Raw genomic sequence first — 22,334 nt, 5'->3', positions numbered from 1 at the left:
GAGATTCAACCATGTTGTTGAGTATATCAGTTGCTCATTGCTTGTTATTCCTGAGGAGTATGCCATTATGTGGATAAACCATAGTTTGTTTTCCATTCACCTGTTGAAGGACATTTGGGTTGTTTCCAGTTTGGGCCTATTACAAATAATGCTGCTATGAATTCATGTATAAGTCTTTGTGGGTAAATACCTAGGAGTGGAATTGCTGGATCATATGGTAGGTGTATGTAGCTCTTTTAAAAATGGCCAAACTTTTTCCCAAAAAATTGTATCATTTTACATTCTCAACAAGCAGTATGTGAGAATTCCAGTTGTTCCACATCCTTGCCAACACTTTATATGATCAGTCTTTTTAATTTTAGCCATTCTAATAACTAGGGTGTACAGTGATATCTCATTGTACTTCTAATTTGCATTTCCCTAATGATAATGATGTTGAGCATCTTTTTGTGTGCTTATTTTGTCATCCATATATTTTCTTTGGTGAAGTGCCTATTTAAATTTTTTGTCCACTTAAAAAAATTGGTTGTCTTCTTATTGAATTGTAACATTTCTTTATATAATCTAGTTAGAAGTCCTTTGTCAAATATATGTTTTGCAAATACTTTCTCCCAGTTTGGGGCTCACCTTTTCATTTTCTTAAGTGTGTTTTGAAAAGCAGAAGTTTTAATTTTGAGGAAGTGAAACTTATTACATGTAATTTTTTTCCTTTTATGGATTGTGCTTTTTGTGCCTTTTCTTAATCTTTGCCAAATCCAAGGTCACTAAGATTTTTCTCCTATGTTCTCTTCTATAAGGTTTATAATTTTAGCACTTAAATTTAGATTTATGATCCATTTTTAGTTAATTTTTGCATATGATATGAGGACAGGATCAAGATTCTTTTCTTTATTTTTAGCATATGCTATCCAGTTGTTCCAGCATCATTTGTTGAAAAGATTATCCTTCCCCCATTGACATACTTTGGCATATTTCTTGAAAATCAATTGACCATATTTGTGTAGGTCTGTCTCTGCACTCTATTCTGTTACATTGCTCTATTTGCCTGTCTTTACACCAGTACCACACTGTGTTGATTACTCTGTCTCTTATAAAGTCTTGAAGTCCGGTAGTCTAAGTCCCTCAACTTTGTTTTTCTTGATCAAAGTTTGGGCTACTCTAGGTAGCATTTTCATAGAAATTTTAGAATCAGCTTGGTAATTCCCACAAAATGAACCTGCTATGATTTTTATTGGACTTGCCCTAAGTCTATAGATCAATTCAGAGAAAAATGACATTTTAAAACGATTGAATCTTCTGATCCATGAACATGGTATATCTCTGTATTTAGATCATTAATTTCTCTCACAATATTTCAGAGTTTTCAATTTATATGTCTTTCACATTTTGGTCAAATGTATCCCTAAGTTTGTGTATGTGTGTGTTTGTTTTGAGGTTCTTTTGCTGCTAAATGGTATTTAAAACATTTCAAAGTCTAATTTTTCATTGTTACTATAGAGAAATAAACTGATTCTTTTTTTTTTTTTGGCGATACGCGGGCCTCTCACTGTTGTGGCCTCTCCCGTTGCGGAGCACAGGCTCTGGACGCACAGGCTCAGCGACCATGGCTCACGGGCCCAGCTGCTCTGCGGCATGCGGGATCTTCCCGGACCAGGACATGAACCCATGTACCCTGCATCGGCAGGCGGACTCTCAACCACTGTGCCACCAGAGAAGCCCCTAAACTGATTTTTACATACTGACTTGGTATCCTTCAAAACTCACTTCTAGTTCTAGCAGATTTTTTTCTGTAGTATTCTAAAGTATTTTTGTCTGCAAATACAGTGTTCTTTCTTTCCAATGTAATGCCTTTTAAAAAATTTCTTTGTCTGGTTTTATCACACTGACTAGAACCTCCAACACTACATTTAACTGAAAGCAATTTTTTTCAGAGAAATAGTCCTGACTCCTGGCGCAGATTAGTTTCAACTATAGGACCTTGTTGAATTTAATTAGATTTTTAAACATCATTATGTATGGTTCATCATTAGGCTGTTAGTTTTTACCACATTCAAATATTCATCAAATGTTCAAATGTTGAACAATTACTGCATGCCAGGCTTTGTGCTGGTTGTCAGGGAGACAATCCTCAGTACACTCTCCATAAGGTATATAAAAGGAGTATACATAACACAACACTGTAAATCAACTATACTTCAATAAAAAAAATTTTAAAGGGATACACAGACACATGGATCTGGCCCTAATGAAGTCTCACCACCTCACTGAGGCAGTTTAGAACAAGAGTTAAAAAACACAGGCTCAGGGTTTCCCTGGTGGTGCAGTGGTTAAGAATCCCCCTGCCAATTCAGCGGACACGGGTTTGAGCCCTGGTCTGGGAAGATCCCACGTGATGCGCAGCAACTAAACCTGTGTGCCACAACTACTGAGCCTGCGCTCTAGAGCCCGCAAGCCACAACAAGAGAAGCCACGGCAGTGAGAAGCCCACAGACCGCAACGAAGAGTAGCCCCCACTGACTGCAACTAGAGAAAGCCCATGCGCAGCAACGAAGACCCAATGCAGCCAAAAATAAATAAATAAATAAATTTTTAAAATATATTTTTTAAAAAGCACAGGCTCAGGGTTCAGTCAGCTTGGGTTTGAATCTGCCTCTGCTCCTTACTGATTGGTTGACCTTGGAAAACTTGACTTTCTTAAGCTTGTTTCTTCAACTGTAAAATGAGAGTATTAATAATACCTTCCTCATAGGACTGCTGTGCGGATTAAATGAATTAATACCTTTAAAGTACTCAGAACAGGCCTTGGCACATAGTAAATTGTCAACAAGTATTATCTATTATTAGAGGGCAAGATTAGTTCTTGCAAGGTAAATCTACAAGTGGCTGGGGAAGGATGAGTGTGGCAACATGTACAAGCATAAGAAGTTGTTTAATTTAGCTGCTAAGCATAAAGGCGATAGTGAGAGGCATACCTGGGTCTAAACCCTTGCTCTGCTGTTTATTGGCTGTGCAACTTTAAGCGAACTATTTAAACAAGAGCAATGCCTATAAAGTGCCTAGTATAGTATTTGGGACACAACAGATGCTTAATATACAGCAATTATCCACTACGGACGTTCTGAAAAGCCATGATCTCGCCAACATGTGTTCCTAATAATAATAGTTGCCATTTACTAGGGCTTACCATTTTGGACTCTGTGCTGCTTACTTCCTATATATTCTCTTTTATGCTTCTTAATCTAGCTAGGTGAGCATAATGCGCCCCTTTCATGATAAAGAAACGTGATGCTCTTTGTGTAGCTATAACCAGTGGGAGGTTGGAGGCCTAATAAGTAGTGGCTTGGAATCCAACCCTTGACCAAACCGGGTCTCGCAGTGCCTTTGCCACCCGCCGGGCTCTCGCTCAGGGGATGGGGCCAGGAGAGCCAGCACCCGCCAGGCCGCACCCACTGAGGCCCCACGGAGCCTTAGCCTCGAGGAGCCTGCCAGGCGAGGCCTCTTCCGCCGCCCCTAGGGCACGGCCTCCTCCTAGGCCTCCGCCGCCACTTCCCTATCGGACGGCCTCCGGGTCCGGGACCTCGCAGGTCCTCAGGAGAAGCTGAGCTAGCTAGCGGAAGTTCTGGGGAGGAAGGTTGAGCACCGTTTCTAAGCAACGCGCTGGGGCGGGGGTGGTGGTGCACGCCTTGTACGTCACTGAGGTGCGACCGGGTAACGGCCGGAGCCGCCGCCGCCGCCTGCGGGTCTGAGAGGCTGGCTGAGGGTTCGCCGCTGCTGCCGGAAGCGCGATGCCTTGAACCTGGGGTGAGCTCCGTAGCGCTGGTCTGTCGCCGCTTCTCCTGCGCTGCCCCACAGCCCTCGGACAGGGAGGAGAGACGCGGGCCAGGCCTCGACTGCCGCGCCGGGCTTCCGTGGGGAGACAAGCCCCGACCCGCCGCCGCCGTCTCTAGGCCTCAGCTTAGGGTATGGAGCTGGCTTGGGAGGCCCTCCCGTGGTCGTACTGTCTCTAAGCCAGTGGTTTCCAGTGACTGAGCGTGAAAATGGCTTGTCCCGTTTTGGGCGGGGCGGGGGGCGGGGGGGGAAGTGGTTCAGGGGGATCGGGAGACAGCTTTTCCTCCTCGAGCGCGGATCCGCTTTTGAATGTTGCCGCCGGCGCAGTCAGTCGGCCAGCAGACGTAGCTGTTGGTTCCGAGTGCAGGTGCGCTTGAGGCGGGGTGGTGGCGGAAGGGTGGTGGGTGTGTTGAGTTAACGCGCGAGTGAGGCTAGAAACCTGTGCGCGTGCCCCACCCTGGACACCCCAGTTAGAAACCCTTGCCTGGGTGATGGCTCAGAAATGGCCAAGTCCGTCTACTTAACCCGTCCTCCCGTTCTAAATTAGCTTAGGCAGCTCCCCTTGCCAAAGGCCTGGCCTTGTCGAACCAGCCACCGTGAGACCCGGCAGAGACCAGAAGTTTTCTGGCTACTAATTGTAGTATTCATTCTTGGAAAGGAAACTTTCTGTGTCGCTTTTGAAATGATTTCTTTGTTATTTTTATCGTGTTACAGAATGTGAGTTTACTATTATTGTTCAAATTTATCCCCAGCCCCTTGAAAATTGCAGTGTACGTCCGTGTTCTGACCCTGTCCTATTTCACCGTGCCAGGTGATGCAGTTCTCATCTCTGGCGTATTTCTAAAGCGGCCGTGACACTTCCTATGGCTTATAACTCTTAGATCTTATGCATGAAGTGATTCTTTTCCACCTCCCCCCTCCCCGCGCGCCCATTCTTCCTGCTATAAAATGAGCTCCATCCGTTCTGAATTTCATCTGGCACATGAGGTGCCCCGGACCAACGATCCTAAATTAGTCGCCTCTATATTGGAAAGCCCTCTAAGAAGTGATGCTTTCTGAATTAAGAACTCAAAAATAGTATGAATATTTCTCCTTTCCTCTGATGCTGCCTGGCTGCAGTTTCTAAATATTTCCCTCCAGGATATGCTTGTGTGTTTCCAAAATGTGTTCTTTGTCATTTGATAGAAGTGAGTTTTATATTTGATGTGTTTTGTCTGATCCTTCTAAGTTCACATTTAAGCACTTGACACACTTCCTTTCCCTTTCTCTTCCCCAAAGGCAGAGAATGTCCAGAGAAAATGCTTACAAGTCTAGTTAGTGCATTTTCCACATATGAAATGTATTTAGTAAACACCCTGGTGATATCAGAAACCCATGTTTTCAGCCTCCAAGTACTATCCTTTTGTAGTTTTTCTTTGCATAAAATTTTTGTCTGATTAAGGTCTTTGACCCCAGAACAGACATTCTAGACTCTACAGTGGCTCTGACTAGTCTGATAGTTTCACTATGGTCTGTAATAACTGCTGTTACTTTCTTGTCTTGCAGGACAGCTGATAATCTGTTTACAGATCTAGAGTTTGAGTAAACAATGAGTAATAAAATAGGGACCTAGTTTTTAGTACTTAGTTTTTTTCACTGATGCTAAAACGGAGTTAATAGTGAAAATAGTTGATGATTATTTCAACTATAAATATCTCTTCTGTAACTAAAGAAGTTGATACTAGATTTCATGGAGGTCTCAGAGAGGTTTTCTAAATACTGCAGTATTTGTGAGCTAGTCATCTTGTACTTCCAGGCTTTTCATCTTTGCTTTAATCCTTTTATGAATGGATATGGTTTAAATTTTCATGAAAGTTTTTTTTTTCCAGTTACCCATGATGTGATTTTTATAGCTTTACAAAGAATATTTGAACTACAGCAATTCATTTTGTTAGAAAAAGCAGTGATCAAGTGTTATGTTACCACCCACTAGGGAATGTGGCATTTTTGGAATCCTTGATATTCTTATGAGTTTCAAAATAACAATTATTCTTTATTTAGAAAATCCTTCAAATGTTTTTTTGAAAGCACATTGTTATCCTGCTTGAAAGGACTAAATTATAGGGGCACAATAGCATGAGAGCTGCCAGTTCTTTGAGAAGTCTTGACCAGAGATTTATCTTTTGCTGAATTCTATGCCAGTGGTTGGCAAATTAAGTTCCTGTTCAATACTACTGTTTCATGATCTAGAGGGAAGTATTTTGCTTCTACCAAATAATGAAAGTTTCTCAATTTACATAAACATTAATGATACATTTTTACAATTTTATATTTTTTCTTCCATGTATTTTTTTTTAACTTCAGCTTCTCTGCAACTAGTAGATGACTGAACAAGTTAACAAAACTGAAAAGAATACTAAGTTAATAATAAAAAACCAGAAACTGTCAGCAATATTTACTGTATCCATTCATAAACATTTATTGTGTGCTTATGTATATGCCAGAAGAGAGAACACAGCTACTACCCTCAAGAAGCTCATAGAGGGGGATGGTCAAGTGACCTAACTGATGATATGTGCTGTGATAGAAGAATGTGCCTAGTCACCAAAGAGGAACATTGAAAAACCTGTGGCGGGTGACGAGAGGGTGGCCTCAGCAGATTGTTTCATGAACATGCATGCACCCTTGATTGTGGTTTTATTTTTATGCCCATGATGGACGTTGACATTTATCATTTTATGGTATTCAAAATGAATTGTAAATCCTGGGCCCTCTCCACTGAACCAGGTTGAGAACCAATTTTCCTTTTTTTTTTTTGCGGTATGTGGGCCTCTCACTGTTGGGGCCTCCCCCATTGCGGAGTACAGGCTCCGGACGTGCAGGGTAAGCGGCCATGGCTCACGAGCCCAGCCACTCCGTGGCATGTGGAATCTTCCCGGACCGGGGCACGAACCCATGTCCCCTGCATCGGCAGGCGGACTCTCAACCACTGCGCCACCAGGGAAGCCCGAGAACCAATTTTCCATGCCCTTTCAGTAGTCTCTAGATAGTGTTCCCTTTTAATCTGAGGAGTTAATAATCAGGTTTCCCAGATACCTGATACCAAGTGGAATTATAAGATAACAAGTTAATATGCTGCCTCAAATTATAAATTTTATTCAAAGTTAGGACACCAGTTCAAAACAATGCAGAAACAAAAGGGACCATTTTCTTTTTTTTGTGGGGGGGAGGTACTGTTTATTGAGGTATAATTGATGTTCAATATTAAATGTTTCAGGTGTACAACATAATGATTTATAATTTTTAAAGGTTGTACTCCATTTATAGTTATTATAAAATATTGGCTATATTCCCTTTGTTGTACAATATATCCTCATAGCTTACCTATTTTATACACAATAGTTTGTATATCTTAATCCCCTATCCCTATCTTGCCCCTCCCCTTTTCCCCCTCCCCACTGGTAACCACCAGTTTGTTCTCTGTTATATCTGTGAGTCTATTTCTTTTTTGTTATATTCACTAGTTTATTTTTTTAGATTCCATGTATTAGTGATGCATATGGTGTTTGTTTTTCTCTGTCTGACTTACTTCATTACTTCAATTTCAGGTGTACAGCAAAGTGAATCAGTTATACATATACATATATCCACTCTTTCTTAGATTCTTTTCCCATATAGGCCATTACAGTGTACTGAGTATTGTTCCCTGTGCTATACAGTAGGCCAATATTAACTATTTTATATATAGTAGTGTGTATATGTCAATCCCAATCTCCCAATTTATCCCTCTCTCCCTTTCCCCCTTGGTAACCATAAGTTTGTTTCCTACATCTGTGACTCTATTTCTATTTTGTAAATAAGTTCATTTGTACCATTTTTTTAGATTTCACATATAAGTGATATCATATGATATTTGTTTTTCTCTGTCTGACTTAATTCAGTCAGTATGACAATCTACGTCCATCCATGTTGCAGCAAATGGCATTATATTTCGTCCTTTTTATGGCTGAGTAATATTCCATTGTATATATGTACCACATTTTCTTTATCCATTCATCCATTGATGGAGATTTAGGTTGCTTCCATGTCCTGGCTATTGTAAATAGCACTGCAATGGATATTGGGGTGCACGTATGTTTTCAAATTATGGTTTTCTCTGCATATATGCCCGGGAGTGGGATTGTTGGATCATATGGTAGGTCTATTTTCAGTTTTTTAAGGAACCTTTATTTTGTTCTCCATAGTGGCTGTACCAATTTACATTCCCACCAAGAGTGTAGGAGGGTTTCCTTTTCTCCACACCCTCTCCTGCATTTATTGTTTGTAGATTTTTTGATGATGGCCATTCTGACCGGTGTGAGGTGTAGGTTTGATTTGCATTTTTCTAATAATTAGTGATGTTGAGCATCTTTTCTTGTGTTTGTTTGGCCATCTGTATGTCTTCTTTGGAGAAATGTCTGTTTAGGTCTAAACATTTTTTTTTTTTTTTTTTTTTGCGGTACGCGGGCCTCTCACTGTTGTGGCCTCTCCCGTTGCGGAGCACAGGCTCTGGACACGCAGGCTCAGCGGCCTAGCCGCTCCGCAGCATGTGGGATCTGGACACACAGGCTCATGGGCCTAGCCGCTCCGCAGCATGTGGGATCTTCCCGGATCAGGGCACGAACCCATGTCCCCTGCATCAGCAGGCAGACTCTCAACCACTGCGCCACCAGGGGAGCCCAAGTCTGCACATTTTTTGATTGGGTTGTTTGTTTTTTGAAATAGAGCTACATGAACTGTTTGTATATTTTGGAGATTAATCCCTTGTCAGTTGCTTCCTTTGCAAATATTTTCTCCATTCTGTGGGTTGTCTTTTCGCGTTTATGGTTTCCTTTGCTGTGCAAAACCTTTTAAGTTTAATTAGGTCCCGTTTGTTTATTTTTGTTTTTCTTTTCATTACTCTAGGAGGTGGATCAAAAAAGATCTTGCTGCGATTTACATCAAAGAATGTTTTGCCTATGTTTTCCTCTACGAGTTTTATAGTGTCTGGCCTTACATTTAGGTCTTTAATCCATTTTGAGTTTATTTTTGTGCATGGTGTTAGAGAATGTTCTAATTTCATTCTTTTACATGTAGCTGTCCAGTTTTCCCAGCACCATTTATTGAAGAGACTGTCTTTTCTCCATTGTATATTCTTGCCTCCTTGGTTGTACATTAATTGACCATAGGTGCATGGGTTTATCTCTGGGTTTTCTATCCTGTTCCATTGATCTATATTTCTGTTTTTGCACCAGTACCATACTGTGTTGATTACTGTAGCTTTGTAGTTTAGTCTGAAGTCAGGGAGCCTGATTCCTCCAACTCCGTTTTTCTTTCTCAGGATTGTTTTCACTATTCGGTTTCTTTGTGTTCCCATACAAATTAAAAAATTTTTTTGTTCTAGTTTTGTGAAAAATGCCATTGGTAATTTGATAGGAATTGCATTGACTCTATAGATTGCCTTTGGTAGTATAGTCATTTTGACAATATTGATTCTTCCAATCCAAGAACATGGTATATCTTTCCATCTGTGTCATCTTCGGTTCCTTTCATGAGCATCTTATAGTTTTCAGAGTACAGGTCTTTTGCCTCCTTAGGTAGGTTTATTCCTACGTATTTTATTCTTTTTGATGCAATGGTAAATGGAATTGTTCCCTTAGTTTCTCTTTCTGATCTTTTGTTGTTAGTGTATAGGAATGCAAGAGATTTCTGTGTATTAATTTTGTATCCTGAAACTTTACCAAATTCATTGATGAGCTCTAGTAGTTTTCTAGTAGCATCTGTAGGATTTTTCTATGTATAGTATCTTGTCATCTTCAAACAGTGTCAGTTTTACTTCTTCTTTTCTAATTTGGATTCCTTTTATTTCTTTTTCTTCTCTGATTGCCATGGCTAGGACTTCCAAAACTACGTTGAATGAAAGTGGTGACAGTGGACATCCTTATCTTGTTCCTGATCTTAGAGGGAATGCTTTCAGCCTTTCACCATTGAGAAAGATGTTAGCTGTGGGTTTGTCATATATGGCCTTTATTATGTTGAGGTAAGTTCCCTCTATGCCCACTTGCTGGAGAGTTTTTATCATAAATGGGTGTTGAATTTTGTCAAAAGCTTTTTCTGCATCTATTGAGACAATCATATGGGTTTTATTCTTCAGTTTGTTAGTGTGGTGTATCACTGACTGATTTGTGGATATTGAAGAATCCTTGCATCCCTGGGATAAATCCCACTTGATAATGGTGTATTATCCTTTTAATGTATTGTTGTATTCAAATTGCTAGTATTTTGTTGAGGATTTTTGTGTCTATGTTCATCAATGATATTGGCCTGTAATTTTCTTTTTTTTGTGGTATCTTTGTCTGATTTTGGTATCAAGATGATTGTGGCCTCATAGAATGAGCTTGGGAGTGTTCCTTCCTCTGCAATTTTTAGGAAGAGTTTCAGGAGGATAGGTGTTAACTCTTCTCTAAATGTTTAATAGAATTTGCCTGTGAAGCCAGCTGGTCCTGGACTTTTCTTTGTTGGAAGTTTTTAAATTACTGTTTCATTTTCAGTACTTGTGAGTGGTTTGTTCATATTTTCTGTTTCTTTCTGGTTCAGTCTTGGAAGGTTGTTTCTTTCTGGTTCAGTCTTGGAAGGTTGTATCTTTCTAAGAATTTGTCCATTTCTTCTAGGTTGTCCATTTTATTGGCATGTAGTTGTTTGTAATAGTCTCTTATGATCCTTTGTATTTCTGTGGTGTCAGTTGTAACTTCTATTTCATTTCTAGTTTTATTGTTTTGAACCCTCTCCCTTTTTTTCTTGATGAGCCTTGCTAGAGGATTATCAATTTTGTTTATTCTTTCAAAGAACCAGCTTTTAGGCTCATTGATTTTTTTCTGTTTTCTTCATATATTTCATTTATTTCTGCTCTGATCTTTATGATTTCTTTCCTTCTACTAACTTCGGGTTTTGTTTGTTCTTCTTTCTCTGGTTGCTTTAAGTGTAAGGTTAGGTTGTTTATTTGAGATTTTTCTTGTTTTCTGAGGTAAGATTATATTCCTATAAACGTCCCTCTTAGAACTGCTTTTGCTCTGTCCCATAGGTTTTGGATCTTTGTCTTTTGTTGCAATTGTCTCTAGGTATTTTTTTGATTTCCTCTTCGATTTCTTCAGTGATCCATTGGTCGTTTAGGAACATATTGTTTACCCTCCACATATTTGTGTTTTTTTACAGTTTTTTCCTGTAATTGACTTCTAGTCTCATAACGTGGTCAGAAAAGATGCTTGATATGATTTCAGTTTTCTTAAATTTGCTGAGGCTTGATGTGTGGCCCAAGAGGTGATCTATCCTGGAGAATGTTTCATGTGCACTTGAGAAGAAATTGTATTCTGCTGCTTTCGGATGGAAGTGTATATTTATATATATTTATGCTGCTTTTGGATGGAAATATATATTTATATATATTATATAAATATAAATTAAGTCCATCTGATCTAATGTGTCATTTAAGGCCTGTGTTTCCTTATTGATTTTCTGTCTGGATCACCTGTCCATTGATGAAAGTGGGTTGTTAAAGTCCCCCACTATTATTGTGTTACTGTCAGTTTCTCCTTTTATGGTTCTTAGCATTTGCCTTATATATTGAGGTGCTCCTATGTTGGGTGCATATATATTTACGATTGTTATATCTTCTTGGATTGATCCCTTGATCATTATGTAATGTCCTTCTTTGTCTCTTGTAACAGTCTTTATTTTAAAGTCTATTTTGTCTGATATGTGTATTGCTACTCCAGCTTTCCTTTGATTTCCATTTGCATAGGATACCTTTTTCCAGTTCCCTCACTTTCAGTCTGTATGCGTCCCTAGATCTGATGGGTCTCTTATAGACAGCATACATACAGGTCTTGTTTTAGTATCCATGCAGCCAGTCTATGTCTTTTGGTTGGTGTATTTAATCCATTTACATTTAGGGTAATTATTGATATGTATGTTCTTAATGCCATTTTGTTAATTGTTTTGGATTTGTTTTTGTAGGTCTTTTTTCTTCATTCTCTTTTGTTCTCTTGTCTTGTGATTTGGTAACTAACTTTAGTGTTGTGTCTGGATAGCTTTCTCTTTTTTGTGTATGTATCTACTGTAGATTATTGGTTTGCAGTTCCCGTGAGGTTTTGATATAGCAGTCTATATATATATGATTGTTTAAGTTTCTGGTCTCTTAATTTCTAATGCATTTCCAATATCCTGCATTTATACTCTCCTCTTCTCACAGTTGCTGGCTTTGATATCATATTTGTGTGTGGATGATTTCCTACCTTTACTTTATATTTGCCTTTACCAGTGAGCTTTCCCATTTGTAACTTTCTTGTTTCTAGTTGTGGCCTTTTCTTTTCGGCCTAGAGAAGCTCCTTTAGGATTGTTGTAAAGCTGGTTTGGTGGTGCTGAATTCGCTTAGGTTTTGCTTCTCTGTAAAGCTTTTGATTTCTTCATCAAATCTGAATGAAGCGCTTGCTGGGTAGACTATTCTTGGTTGTAGGTTTTTCCTTTTCATCATTTTAAATATATCATGCCACTCCCTTCTGGTCTGCAGAGTTTCTGCTGAAAAATCAGCTGATAACCTTATGGGGATTCCCTTGTATGTTATTTGTTGCTTTTCCCTTGTTGCTTTTAATATTTCTTCTTTGTCTTTAATTTTGTCAGTTTGATTAATATATGTCTTGGTGTGTTCCTCCTTGGGTTTATCTTATATGGGACTTTCTGCACTTCCTGGACTTGAGTGAGTGTTTTCCTTCTCATTTTAGGGAAGTTTCTGGCTATAATCTCTTCAAATATTTTCTCAGGCTCTTTCTGTCTCTCTTCTCCTTCTGGGACCCCTATAATGCGAATGTTGGTGCGTTTAATGTTGTCCCAGAGGTCTCTGAGACTGTCCTCATTTCTTTTCATTGTTTTTTCTTTATTCTGTTCTGCAGCAGTGATTTCCACGACAGTCTTCCAGCTTACTTCTTTGTTCTTCTGCCTCATTTATTCTGCTGTTGATTCCTTCTAGTGTGTTTTTCATTTCAGTTATTGTATTGTTCATCTCTGTTTGTTCTTTAAATCTTCTAGCTCTTTGTTAAACATTTCTTGTATCTTCTCGATCAGTGCCTCCATTCTTTTTCTCAGATCTTGGATCATCTTTACTATCATTACTCTAAATTATTTTTCAGGTAGATTGCCTATCTCCACTTCACTTAGTTATTCTTTTGGGTTTTCATCTTGTTCCTTTGTCTGGAGCATATTTCTCTGTCTTCTCATTTTGTGAAACTTTCTGTGTGGATGGACTCCTTTCCACAGGCTGCAGGATCATAGCTCCTCTTGCTTCTGGTGTCTGGCCCCTGGTGTGTGAGATTGGTCCTGAGACTTGTTCAGGCTTCCTGGTGGGAGGGACTGGTGCCTGCCCACTGGTGGGTGGAGCTGGGTCTTGTCCCTCTGGTGGGCAGGGCCATGTCAAGGGGTGTGTTTAGGGGTGGCTGTGACCTCAGTACAGCTTTAGGCAGCCTGTCTGCTGATGGGTGGGGCTGTGTTCCTGTCTTGCTGGTTGTTTAGCCTGAGGCGTCCAGCACTGGAGCCTGTAGGCTGTTGCGTAGGGCTAGGTCTTTGTGCCAAAATGGGGACCTCCAGGAGAGCTCACAATTATCAGTATTCCCTGGGGCTTCTGCCACCAGTGACCTTACCCCCACAGTGAGCCACAGACAACCCCTGCCTCCACAGGAGACCCTCCAAACCCACAGGTAGGTCTAGCCCAGGCTCCTATGAAGTCAATTCTTTGTGCTGGGTCCCAGTACACATGAAATCTTGTGTGCGCCCTCAAGAGTGGAGTCTCTGTTTCCCTCAGTCCTGTGGAGCTCCTGCACTAAAGGCCCACTGGCCTTCTAAGCCAAATGCTCTGGGGGCTCCAATTCCAGACCCCTCAGGCTGGGGAGCCTGACATGGGGCCCAGAACTCTCACTCCTCTGTAATACAATTATTTTCCAGTTTGTGGGTCACCCATCCGACCGGTATGGGATTTGATTATATTGCAGAAGTGCCCCTCGTACAATCTAGTTGTGGCTTTTCCTTGTCTTTGGATGTAAAATATCTTTTTTTGTAAGTTCCAGTCTTTTTTGTCCATGGTTGTTCAGCAGTTAGTTGTGATTTGGGTGTTTTCATGTGAGGAGGTGAGCTCAAGTCCTTCTACTCTGCCATCTTGTTGGGAATCAAGAGGTTGCTTTTGGTTTGGATGCTTGCTGCCTCTTTCCTCAGTGTGTGTTAGCTGTAATTCCTTTGATATGAGGTGTGTAGGTGCAGCAGGCCATGCTCACACCTGATACAGCAGGGACAGCAATTGACTTTTCCTCCCGTGTATCCCAGTGGCAACTATAGCCCACACACTCCCTGTACAGCAGGGGCAGTGCTTGACAGCTGCTCGCTGCCTGTGCACACTCCCCAGATGGTGGGGGCAGCTATTGCCGCCTGCTCACAGGTTTCCCAACAGTAGCGATGGCCCACGCCCCCCCGGGACAGTGGGGGCAACACTTGGCACCCATTCATGGATCTTGCAGCGCCGGCCCTCGCCCTCCCAGGACAGCAGGGACAGCAACTAGATCCTGCTCGCAGGTCTCTTAGTGGTGGCGGCTACCTGTGCCCACTTCTGGAGCCCATCATGACAGTGGCGGTGGCCTGTGCCTGTCTCTGGAGCCCACAGTGGCAGTGGAAGCTCACACCTGCCCCCAGAGCTTGTGTAGGTGGTGTCCTGTTGCCTGAGACCATGCCTGCAGGGAAGGAAGCTCCTATAGTGGTCCCACCCCTCTCCTTGCACACCCCCCCAGGAGTGGCGCCTTGCCTCTCTGGTTGGCCCAGGCTTCTTCTGAACACACCCTCAATTGCCACACTCTAGCCTCTTCGGGCTGTGTCCACACAGCCAACCCTGGTCCTTTCCCTGGGTCTGACCTCCGAAACCTGAGCTTCAGCACCCAGCCTCCGCCCACACCGGTGGACAAGCGTCTCAGCCTGGGGAGTACAAGGTGACGGTACCAACGTCTGTTCAGGTCACTCTCCATTTTGCCTTCCACAATCCGGTTTCTGCACTCCACTCAAGGCTCCAAAGCTCCCTTTCCATCCAGGCTGATCTCCCTGCCAGTGAGGGGACTTCCCCGGGTGCGGGAACCTTACCTCCTTCACAGCTCCCTCCCTAGGGTGTAGGTCCCATCCCAATTCTTTTCTCTCTCTTTTCTTTTTCTTTTGTCCTTCCTGGTTACATGGAGGTTTTCTTGCCCTTTAGGAAGTCTGAGGTCTTCAGCCAGTGTTTGGTAGATGTTTTGTGCAAGTCGTTCCACTTGTAGATGTGTTTTCGACGTATTTGTAGGAAGAGGTGAACTCCATGTCTTACTCATCCGCCATCTTGATTCCTCTCCCTCATGTAGTTTTGATTTGCATTTCTCTAATAATTAGTGATGCTGAGCATTTTTTCATGTGCCTATTGGCCATTTGTATGTCTTCTTTGGAGAAGTGTCTATTTAGGTCTTCTGACCATTTTTTGATTGGGTTTTTTCAAATTATTATTATTGAGTTGTATGAGTTGTTTGTATATTTTGGAAATTAAGCCCTTGTCAGTTGCATCATTTGCAAATATTTTCTCCCAGTCCGTAGGTTGTCTTTTTGTTTTGTTTATGGTTTCCTTTGCCTTGCAAAAGCTTATAATTTTGATTAGGTCCCATTTGTTTATTTTTACTTTTATTTCTGTTGCCTTGGGAGACTGACCTAAGAAAACATTACTACAGTTTATGTCAGAGAATGTTTTGCCTATGGTCTCTTCTAGGAGTTTTATGGTGTCATGTCTTATATTTAGGTCTTTAAGCCATCTTGAGTTTATTTTTGTATATGATGTGAGGGAGTGTTCTAACTTCATTGATTTACATGTGGCTGTCCTGCTTTCCCACCACCACTTACTGAAGAGACTGTCTTTTCTCCGTTGTATGTTCTTGCCTCTTTTTTCAAAGTTTAATTTACTGTAGGTGTGTGAATTTATTTCTAGGCTCTCTATTCTGTTCCATTGATCCATATGTCTGTTTTTGTGCCAGTACCACACTGTTTAGATTACTGTAGGTTTGTAGTTTTGTCTGAGTCTGGGAGGGTTATGCCTCCATCTTTGTTCTTTCTCCTCAGAATTGCTTTGGCAATTCTGGGTCTTTTATGGCTCCATATAAATTTTAGGATTATTTGTTTTAGTTCTGTGAAAAATGTCATGGGTAATTTGATAGGGATTGCATTAAATCTGTAGATTGCTTTGGGTAGTATGGTCGTTTTAACAATATTAATTCTTCCAATCCAAGAGCATAGAATATTTTTACATTTCTTTGAATCAGTTTCCTTTATCAAAGCTTTATAGTTCTCAGCATATAAGTTTTTCACCTCCTTGGTTGGGTTTATTCCTAAGTATTTTTTTGGGGGGGAGGGGGTGCAATTTTAAGAGGGATTTGTTTTTTTACTTTCCCTTTCTGGTATTTCATTGTTAGTGTAAAGAAATGCAACAGATTTCTGTGTGTTAATCTTGTATCCTGATACCTTGCTGAATTTATTTACCAGTACTAGTAGTTTTTGTGTGGAGTGTTTAGGGTTTTCTATATATATTATCATGTCATCTGCATATAATTACAATTTTACCTCTTAAAAGGGTCCATTTTGTAACTCAATAAACAAACAACTAAATCTCTTTAATATCTGTTTGGTGAGCATATTGATTAAATTATCGTTAATATTTTACATGAAATCTTAAGACCATATATTTCAAAAGTTTAATTTTTCTTTGTTAAGAATTGTAGGTATAATTTAAAGTTTTCAGTCTGGTTGATTAGAATATTTTATTGCATTTTTATTAAATCAGTACAGGAATGCTAGAGGGAATTTAAGTTTCACTTTGGGAGCAAAATATTAGGTTAGAGGTTGCCTTCTCCACTTCTCATTAAAGCAAAAATTTTCTCTAAAACACTAATTAGATGAACTTCTTATTTTTGCTTAAACACCTCCACCTTTCCAGTGAATGCAGGCTCACATGCTTTGCAAGACAGCCCTTAACCCTTCTGGATAATTATGGATGATAGGAAATTCTTATATTGACCTGAAATCAGCCTAATTTATACTGGCCATTCTGGTCTCTGTAATTATATAAAGTAAATATTACTTCCTCTTCCACATGAAAGCTCTTCAGGTGTTTGAACAAACCTATCACCATGCTCCATGTTGTTACTGAACTATGATTATCTAGAATAAATTGCTTTGTTTCCTCTTCTAGATCCATAACATCTTGCGTGCTTTCCCAAATATATTCAAATGATTAGTGCCCTTTAAAAGTGTCACTGCTTAGAGCTGATTAGAGAACTCTGGTGTGTTGGAACCATTACAGAGCACAGCGGAACTAGGCTCTTGCTCTGGACATCTGCTTCTAGCAAGAGTTTAGGATTATTTTAGCATCTTTCTTATCACTAGTTACTGTTTACTTATTTTGACTGGAACATTCAGACCTTTTATATTTTATTTGCTTTTAAACATAACTTACCTGTGTGCTTTATGTGCCTTTCAAAACATATTCAGGATTTAACTTTTAGTCATATTTGACATAAAAATTTATTCTATTTCAGAAAATCAGTATCCATTTTCAGTCTTGATTCTGGTATTCTGTGGACATTATTCATTCATTCCAGTTTCAGTCATCCACAGATTGGGCAGGCATGCAGTCTTGTCTTTGTGTCATAAACAAAAATGGTAAACATCCCATCTCTTGGTGCCAATCTCCCTCTCCTTCTGCCTAGGCTTTAGTCACTCCGGCTTTTTTTTTTTTTTAACCTCAAAGTCACCATACTCCTTCCTGTTTAGGCGCTTTCTATAACCTCTGCCTGGAATGTCCTCCCCTTGCCATGCCTCTATCCCTCTCTTCTCTGGCTAACTCTGACCGATAGCAAATCAAAGGTTTGCCCAAGGACTTCTTCCCTGTCACAAGACCAGGTCAAGTCCCCCTTTTATAGGCTTTCAGTACCCTATACTTGTTTGGCTTAGCACTTACTATTTTGAAATTATGTATTTATTGGTGTGATTGTTGTCTCTTCCCCACTGAATCAGATGCTCCATGGTGGCAAGAACCCTGTTTCTTACACTCACTGTTGTATCCCCAGAACACAGCACAGTGCAGGCATATGGTGCTTGTTGAATTTAATTTTTTAAAAGGCCATGTAACAGTGGCTCCCTAACACCAGTGTACAGCCTTTGGCTCCTGATGATTTTTTCACACATCTGGATTAGAACAAGAAAAATAAGGACCATAGTGTTACTGTATGTAGTATAAGTCGGTGTGAAATTACTGCCTTCTTGGGAAGGACTTTTATTCTAGTATTATATCCTTCTATTTCCTAGGTTATAAGTTATTCTTTAAATTTTTGTTAAGTTTTAGAGATTTTTTTCATTTATTTTTGGAAAGTATCCTTACTTAGAATAGAAATAAATGTGTAACATCATGGTGCTTTGAGACTTTATATTAGACTATGAAATCCAGAAATTACTAATGTTGAGTACTCTAGAGACCTCCTCTAAGCTAAAATCTTTGTTTCTCTTTGAATACGATTGCTATGAATCCATTTGGCTATATTTAAAGTATATAATTTTGCCTTCAGAGATGTTTTCTTAGTGGCCTGGATCTTCCTCAACAACTTCCTTTCATTTATCTCTGTAATACATATTTATCATTGCCAAGTAGGCTCAGATTCAAAACAGTAATTGTTGAGTTTTTCTCTTTAGAACAGTTGTACTTTTCCTATATTTAATGTGACTAAAAGAATAAACCTCAAATATAACACATTAAATTTGAATACAAAGCAAAATTTGCATATTTATGGTTACTGAGAACTCTTATTGTAAATGATTTTATATTTTAGAGTTATAACTTTTCATTTTTTTGATTAAATGATAAAGCAGGTTTCCTGACAAAATTTTTACTATAAATTGTTACTGTTTCACCTGCTTTATATGATATGAGTGTTAATTCAGGTGAAGTAAAATGATAGTCTTTGACATGTAAATAAAATGGAATTTCTTATAGGAGGGGGGAGGATCAGATTCTTTTTAATTTTAATGCTTTTTTCTTTTTCTAACTTTATTTTTTTTTAAAAAGTCTAATATTAGCTTTGTGGCTTTATTAATTTAACCTCTCTGTGCTTGTTTCCTTAGCTATCTTGTTTCTTCATCTGTGAAATGGTTATCATGAGGATTTAAATGACTAAATTCATGAATATACATAAAGTACTTAGAAGATTGTGTTACACAGTAGAAGTGGTGAACGAATATTAGTTGATTTTACTATTATTAGTAGTGGTATTCGTATTGAATTGGGATTTCCTTATTCAGCTGTAGAATATATCAGGATACATAAATACTAAAAATTTATCTTATTTTCTATTTTAACCGTATCTCCGTGCTTAATATTTTGATAAATCATTATTTACCAAAGGAGAAAAAACTGTCTAGAATAAACACATCCAACTCTTCTCTAGCCACAATACATAGAATTATATCCTTCAAGACTTTAGAGTGATTATTAAATAAATGTTTTGTGATTAAATTTTAAGTCAATTCAGTAACTTATTGATCTACCTTGATAGTAGATTATTAAAGTAGTGATCCAGCCTTTTAACTAAAATATCACCTTCATATTTAGAAAACAAGTTATATAAATTCGAAATTAAAAATACCTAGAGGAGGGACTTCCCTGGTGGCACAGTGGTTAAGAATCCACCTGCCAGTGTGGGGGACATGGGTTCAAGCCCTCGCCCGGGAAGATCCCACATGCCCTGGAGCACCTAAGCCCGTGTGCCACAGCTCTTGAACCTGCGCTGTAGAGCTCATGAGCCACAACTACTGAGCTTGCGTGCCACGACTGCTGAAGCCCGCGTGCCTAGAACCCGTGCTCCACAACAAGAGAGGCCACCGCAATGAGAAACCCATGCACTGCAACGAAGAGTAGCCCCCACTTGCCGCAACTAGAGAAAGCCTGCATGCAGCAACAAAGACCCAATGCAGCCAAAAATAATTAATTAATTAAAAAATAAATACCGGGCTTCCCTGGTAGCACAGTGGTTGACAGTCCGCCTGCCGATGCAGGGGACACGGGTTCGTGCCCCGGTCCAGGAAGATCCCACATGCTGCGGAGCGGCTAGGCCCGTGAGCCATGGCCACTGAGCCTGCGCGTCCGGAAACTGTGCTCCGCGACGGGAGAGGCCACAACAGTGAGAGGCCCGCGTACCGCAAAATAAATAAATAAATACCTAGAGGAGTTAAAAAGCAAAAGCACTTTTTTTTCTAAGCAGAAAATGTAACATAGTTGAATTAGCTAAAAAGTCTGTTTAATTTACATATATTTTACAATTAAAATTAAGTTGTACATTTATAAATAAAGTAATTCTACAATAAATTTTTTAGCTGATCTATTTATATCATGATTATACATCACAGTATATCATAGCGTTAAAGAATATAAGCACTAGAATCTAAAAAACATGAGTTCAAATTTCACTTCAACCATTTACCAACTGTTTGTTTTTCATATAAATTTATTATTTAGTTTTGGCTGTGTTGGGTCTTCATTGCTGTGCGTGGGCTTTCCTTCTAGTTGCGGCGAGCAGGGGCTACTCTTTGTTGCGGTGCACAGACTTCTCATTGCGGTGGCTTCTCTTGTTGCGGAGCACGGGCTCTAGGTGCATGGACTTCAGTAGTTGTGGCACGCAGGTCTCAGTAGTTGTGGCTTGCCAGCTCTAGAGCACAGGCTCAGTAGTTGTGGCACACAGGCTTAGTTGCTCCGCGGCATGTGGGATCTTCCCAGACCAGGGCTTCCTGCATTGGCAAGCGGATTCTTAACCACTGCGCCACCAGGGAAGTGCTACCAACTGTTTAATGTTTTTTGGGGGGCTGCGTTGGGTCTTCGTTGCTGCGCGTGGGCTTTCTCTAGTTGTGGCGAGCAGAGGTTACTCTTCGTCGTGGTGCGCGGTCTTCTCATCGCAGTGGCTTCTCTTGTTGCACAGTACGGGCTCTAGGCATGCAGACTTCAGTAGTTGCAGTCCCCGGCCCCTAGAGTGCGCAAGTTTCAGTAGTTGCAGTGCATGGACTCAGTAGTTGTGGCATGCAGGCTCAGTAGTTGTGGCGTACAGGCTTAGTTGCTCCTTGGCATGTGGGATCTTCCTGGACCAGGGATCGAACCCGTGTCTCCTGCATTGGCAGGCGGATTCTTAACCACTGCACCACCAGGGAAGTCCCCAGCTGTTTAACTTTAGATAAGTCACTCAACTCTATTTCCTTATCTGTCAACTAGGAATATAATAATGCCTACCTCTTAGGGTTATTGTAAGAGATAAATGAGATAATATATGAAAGCCCTTAGTTTGGAGCCTGACATGGTAAGCAGTCAGGAAATGTTCTTAGGAAAATTATATGAGGTAAACAAACTTCCTATTAAATACAATCACTTAAATGCCTCTGTGTGTGTGTGTAATGGTTTTTAACTTGGCAAAATTATAGGAATTCACCCTCCCAATAAGATAAATGAATCCTGTATTCTCATTTACCTGTATGATCTTTAAAAAATAGAACTGTAAATCTTTACTTTAAAATATAGTTGTTTAAATAAATTCCACCTTAGACTCATGTAAGTCTGTTGAGATCTCACTTAAAAGTATTCCTGTTTTGCTTTACTTTCTTGAAGGGATGGGTATGTTGCCATTTTTATATTACATATTAAAAGTATATATTACATATATATATATATATACACAATATATATACCATATATTACATGTAAAAGTAACTTTTATGTATATTTGACAGAAACGATGTGAAGCAACACTCTTTTTGGATTTCATAAGACATCATTTCATCATGGGACAGCAAATTTCGGATCAGACGCAGCTGGTTCTTAACAAGTTACCAGAAAAAGTAGCAAAACATGTCACATTGGTTCGAGAAAGTGGCTCCTTAACTTATGAAGAATTTCTTGGAAGAGTAGCAGAACTTAATGATGTGTAAGACTTGCTCTTTTTCATTTTATTTTCTCCCCTTGACATATTGCCCCAGTGTTATGACTGTCTGAGAGATAACCACACGTATTGGTTGGTAAGAGAATGTTTTCAGCAGCAGTTAGCAAATATTTATTGAGTACTATAAGACTTTCTATGTAGCTATCTAAAAATATGTCATAGGACTAAAAGAACAGAAGGAACTTAAAACTGAATTTTGACCACAGGTGTGTAAATTGACCCTTGTTTGAAAGCACTGAAGGAGGTGCATAACAGAAGAGAATATACCAGTTAGTCATCTAGAGAAAGGCACCTAGGATAGTTAAAGGGCACTTCAGGTTTCTGAATATCAACCAATTCATCTAGTTAATAAATAAATCTTCTGTGTTTGTTCATTGAACCATTATTTTGCCAGAGAAATATATATATATGGTAATAATTCATTTGTCATCACTGAAGAATAAG

General features: G+C 39.8%; 1 protein-coding gene across 2 annotated transcripts in view; it reads left to right on the top strand.

Annotated features, from left to right (window-relative positions):
- The first annotated feature begins 3,711 nt into the window (after positions 1-3,711).
- The window catches only part of RNF141 (ring finger protein 141), a 49,024-nt gene continuing 30,401 nt past the window's right edge, over positions 3,712-22,334 (top strand). Inside the window, exons 1-2 of one of the 2 annotated variants that reach the window (XM_060018485.1) lie at positions 3,712-3,801; positions 21,682-21,875. In XM_060018485.1, the coding sequence (XP_059874468.1) occupies positions 21,733-21,875 (143 nt within the window). In that variant the 5' untranslated portion in view covers positions 3,712-3,801; positions 21,682-21,732. Of the gene's footprint in view, positions 3,961-21,681; positions 21,876-22,334 lie in introns of both variants that reach the window. The other variant, XM_060018486.1, reaches the window with a different exon arrangement.

The sequence above is a fragment of the Delphinus delphis genome, chromosome 8, assembly GCF_949987515.2.
Source record: "Delphinus delphis chromosome 8, mDelDel1.2, whole genome shotgun sequence".
Classification (NCBI taxonomy): Eukaryota; Metazoa; Chordata; class Mammalia; order Artiodactyla; family Delphinidae; genus Delphinus; species Delphinus delphis.
Note: the sequence above shows the minus strand (reverse complement) of the source record. Positions and strands in the feature narration are given on the sequence as shown.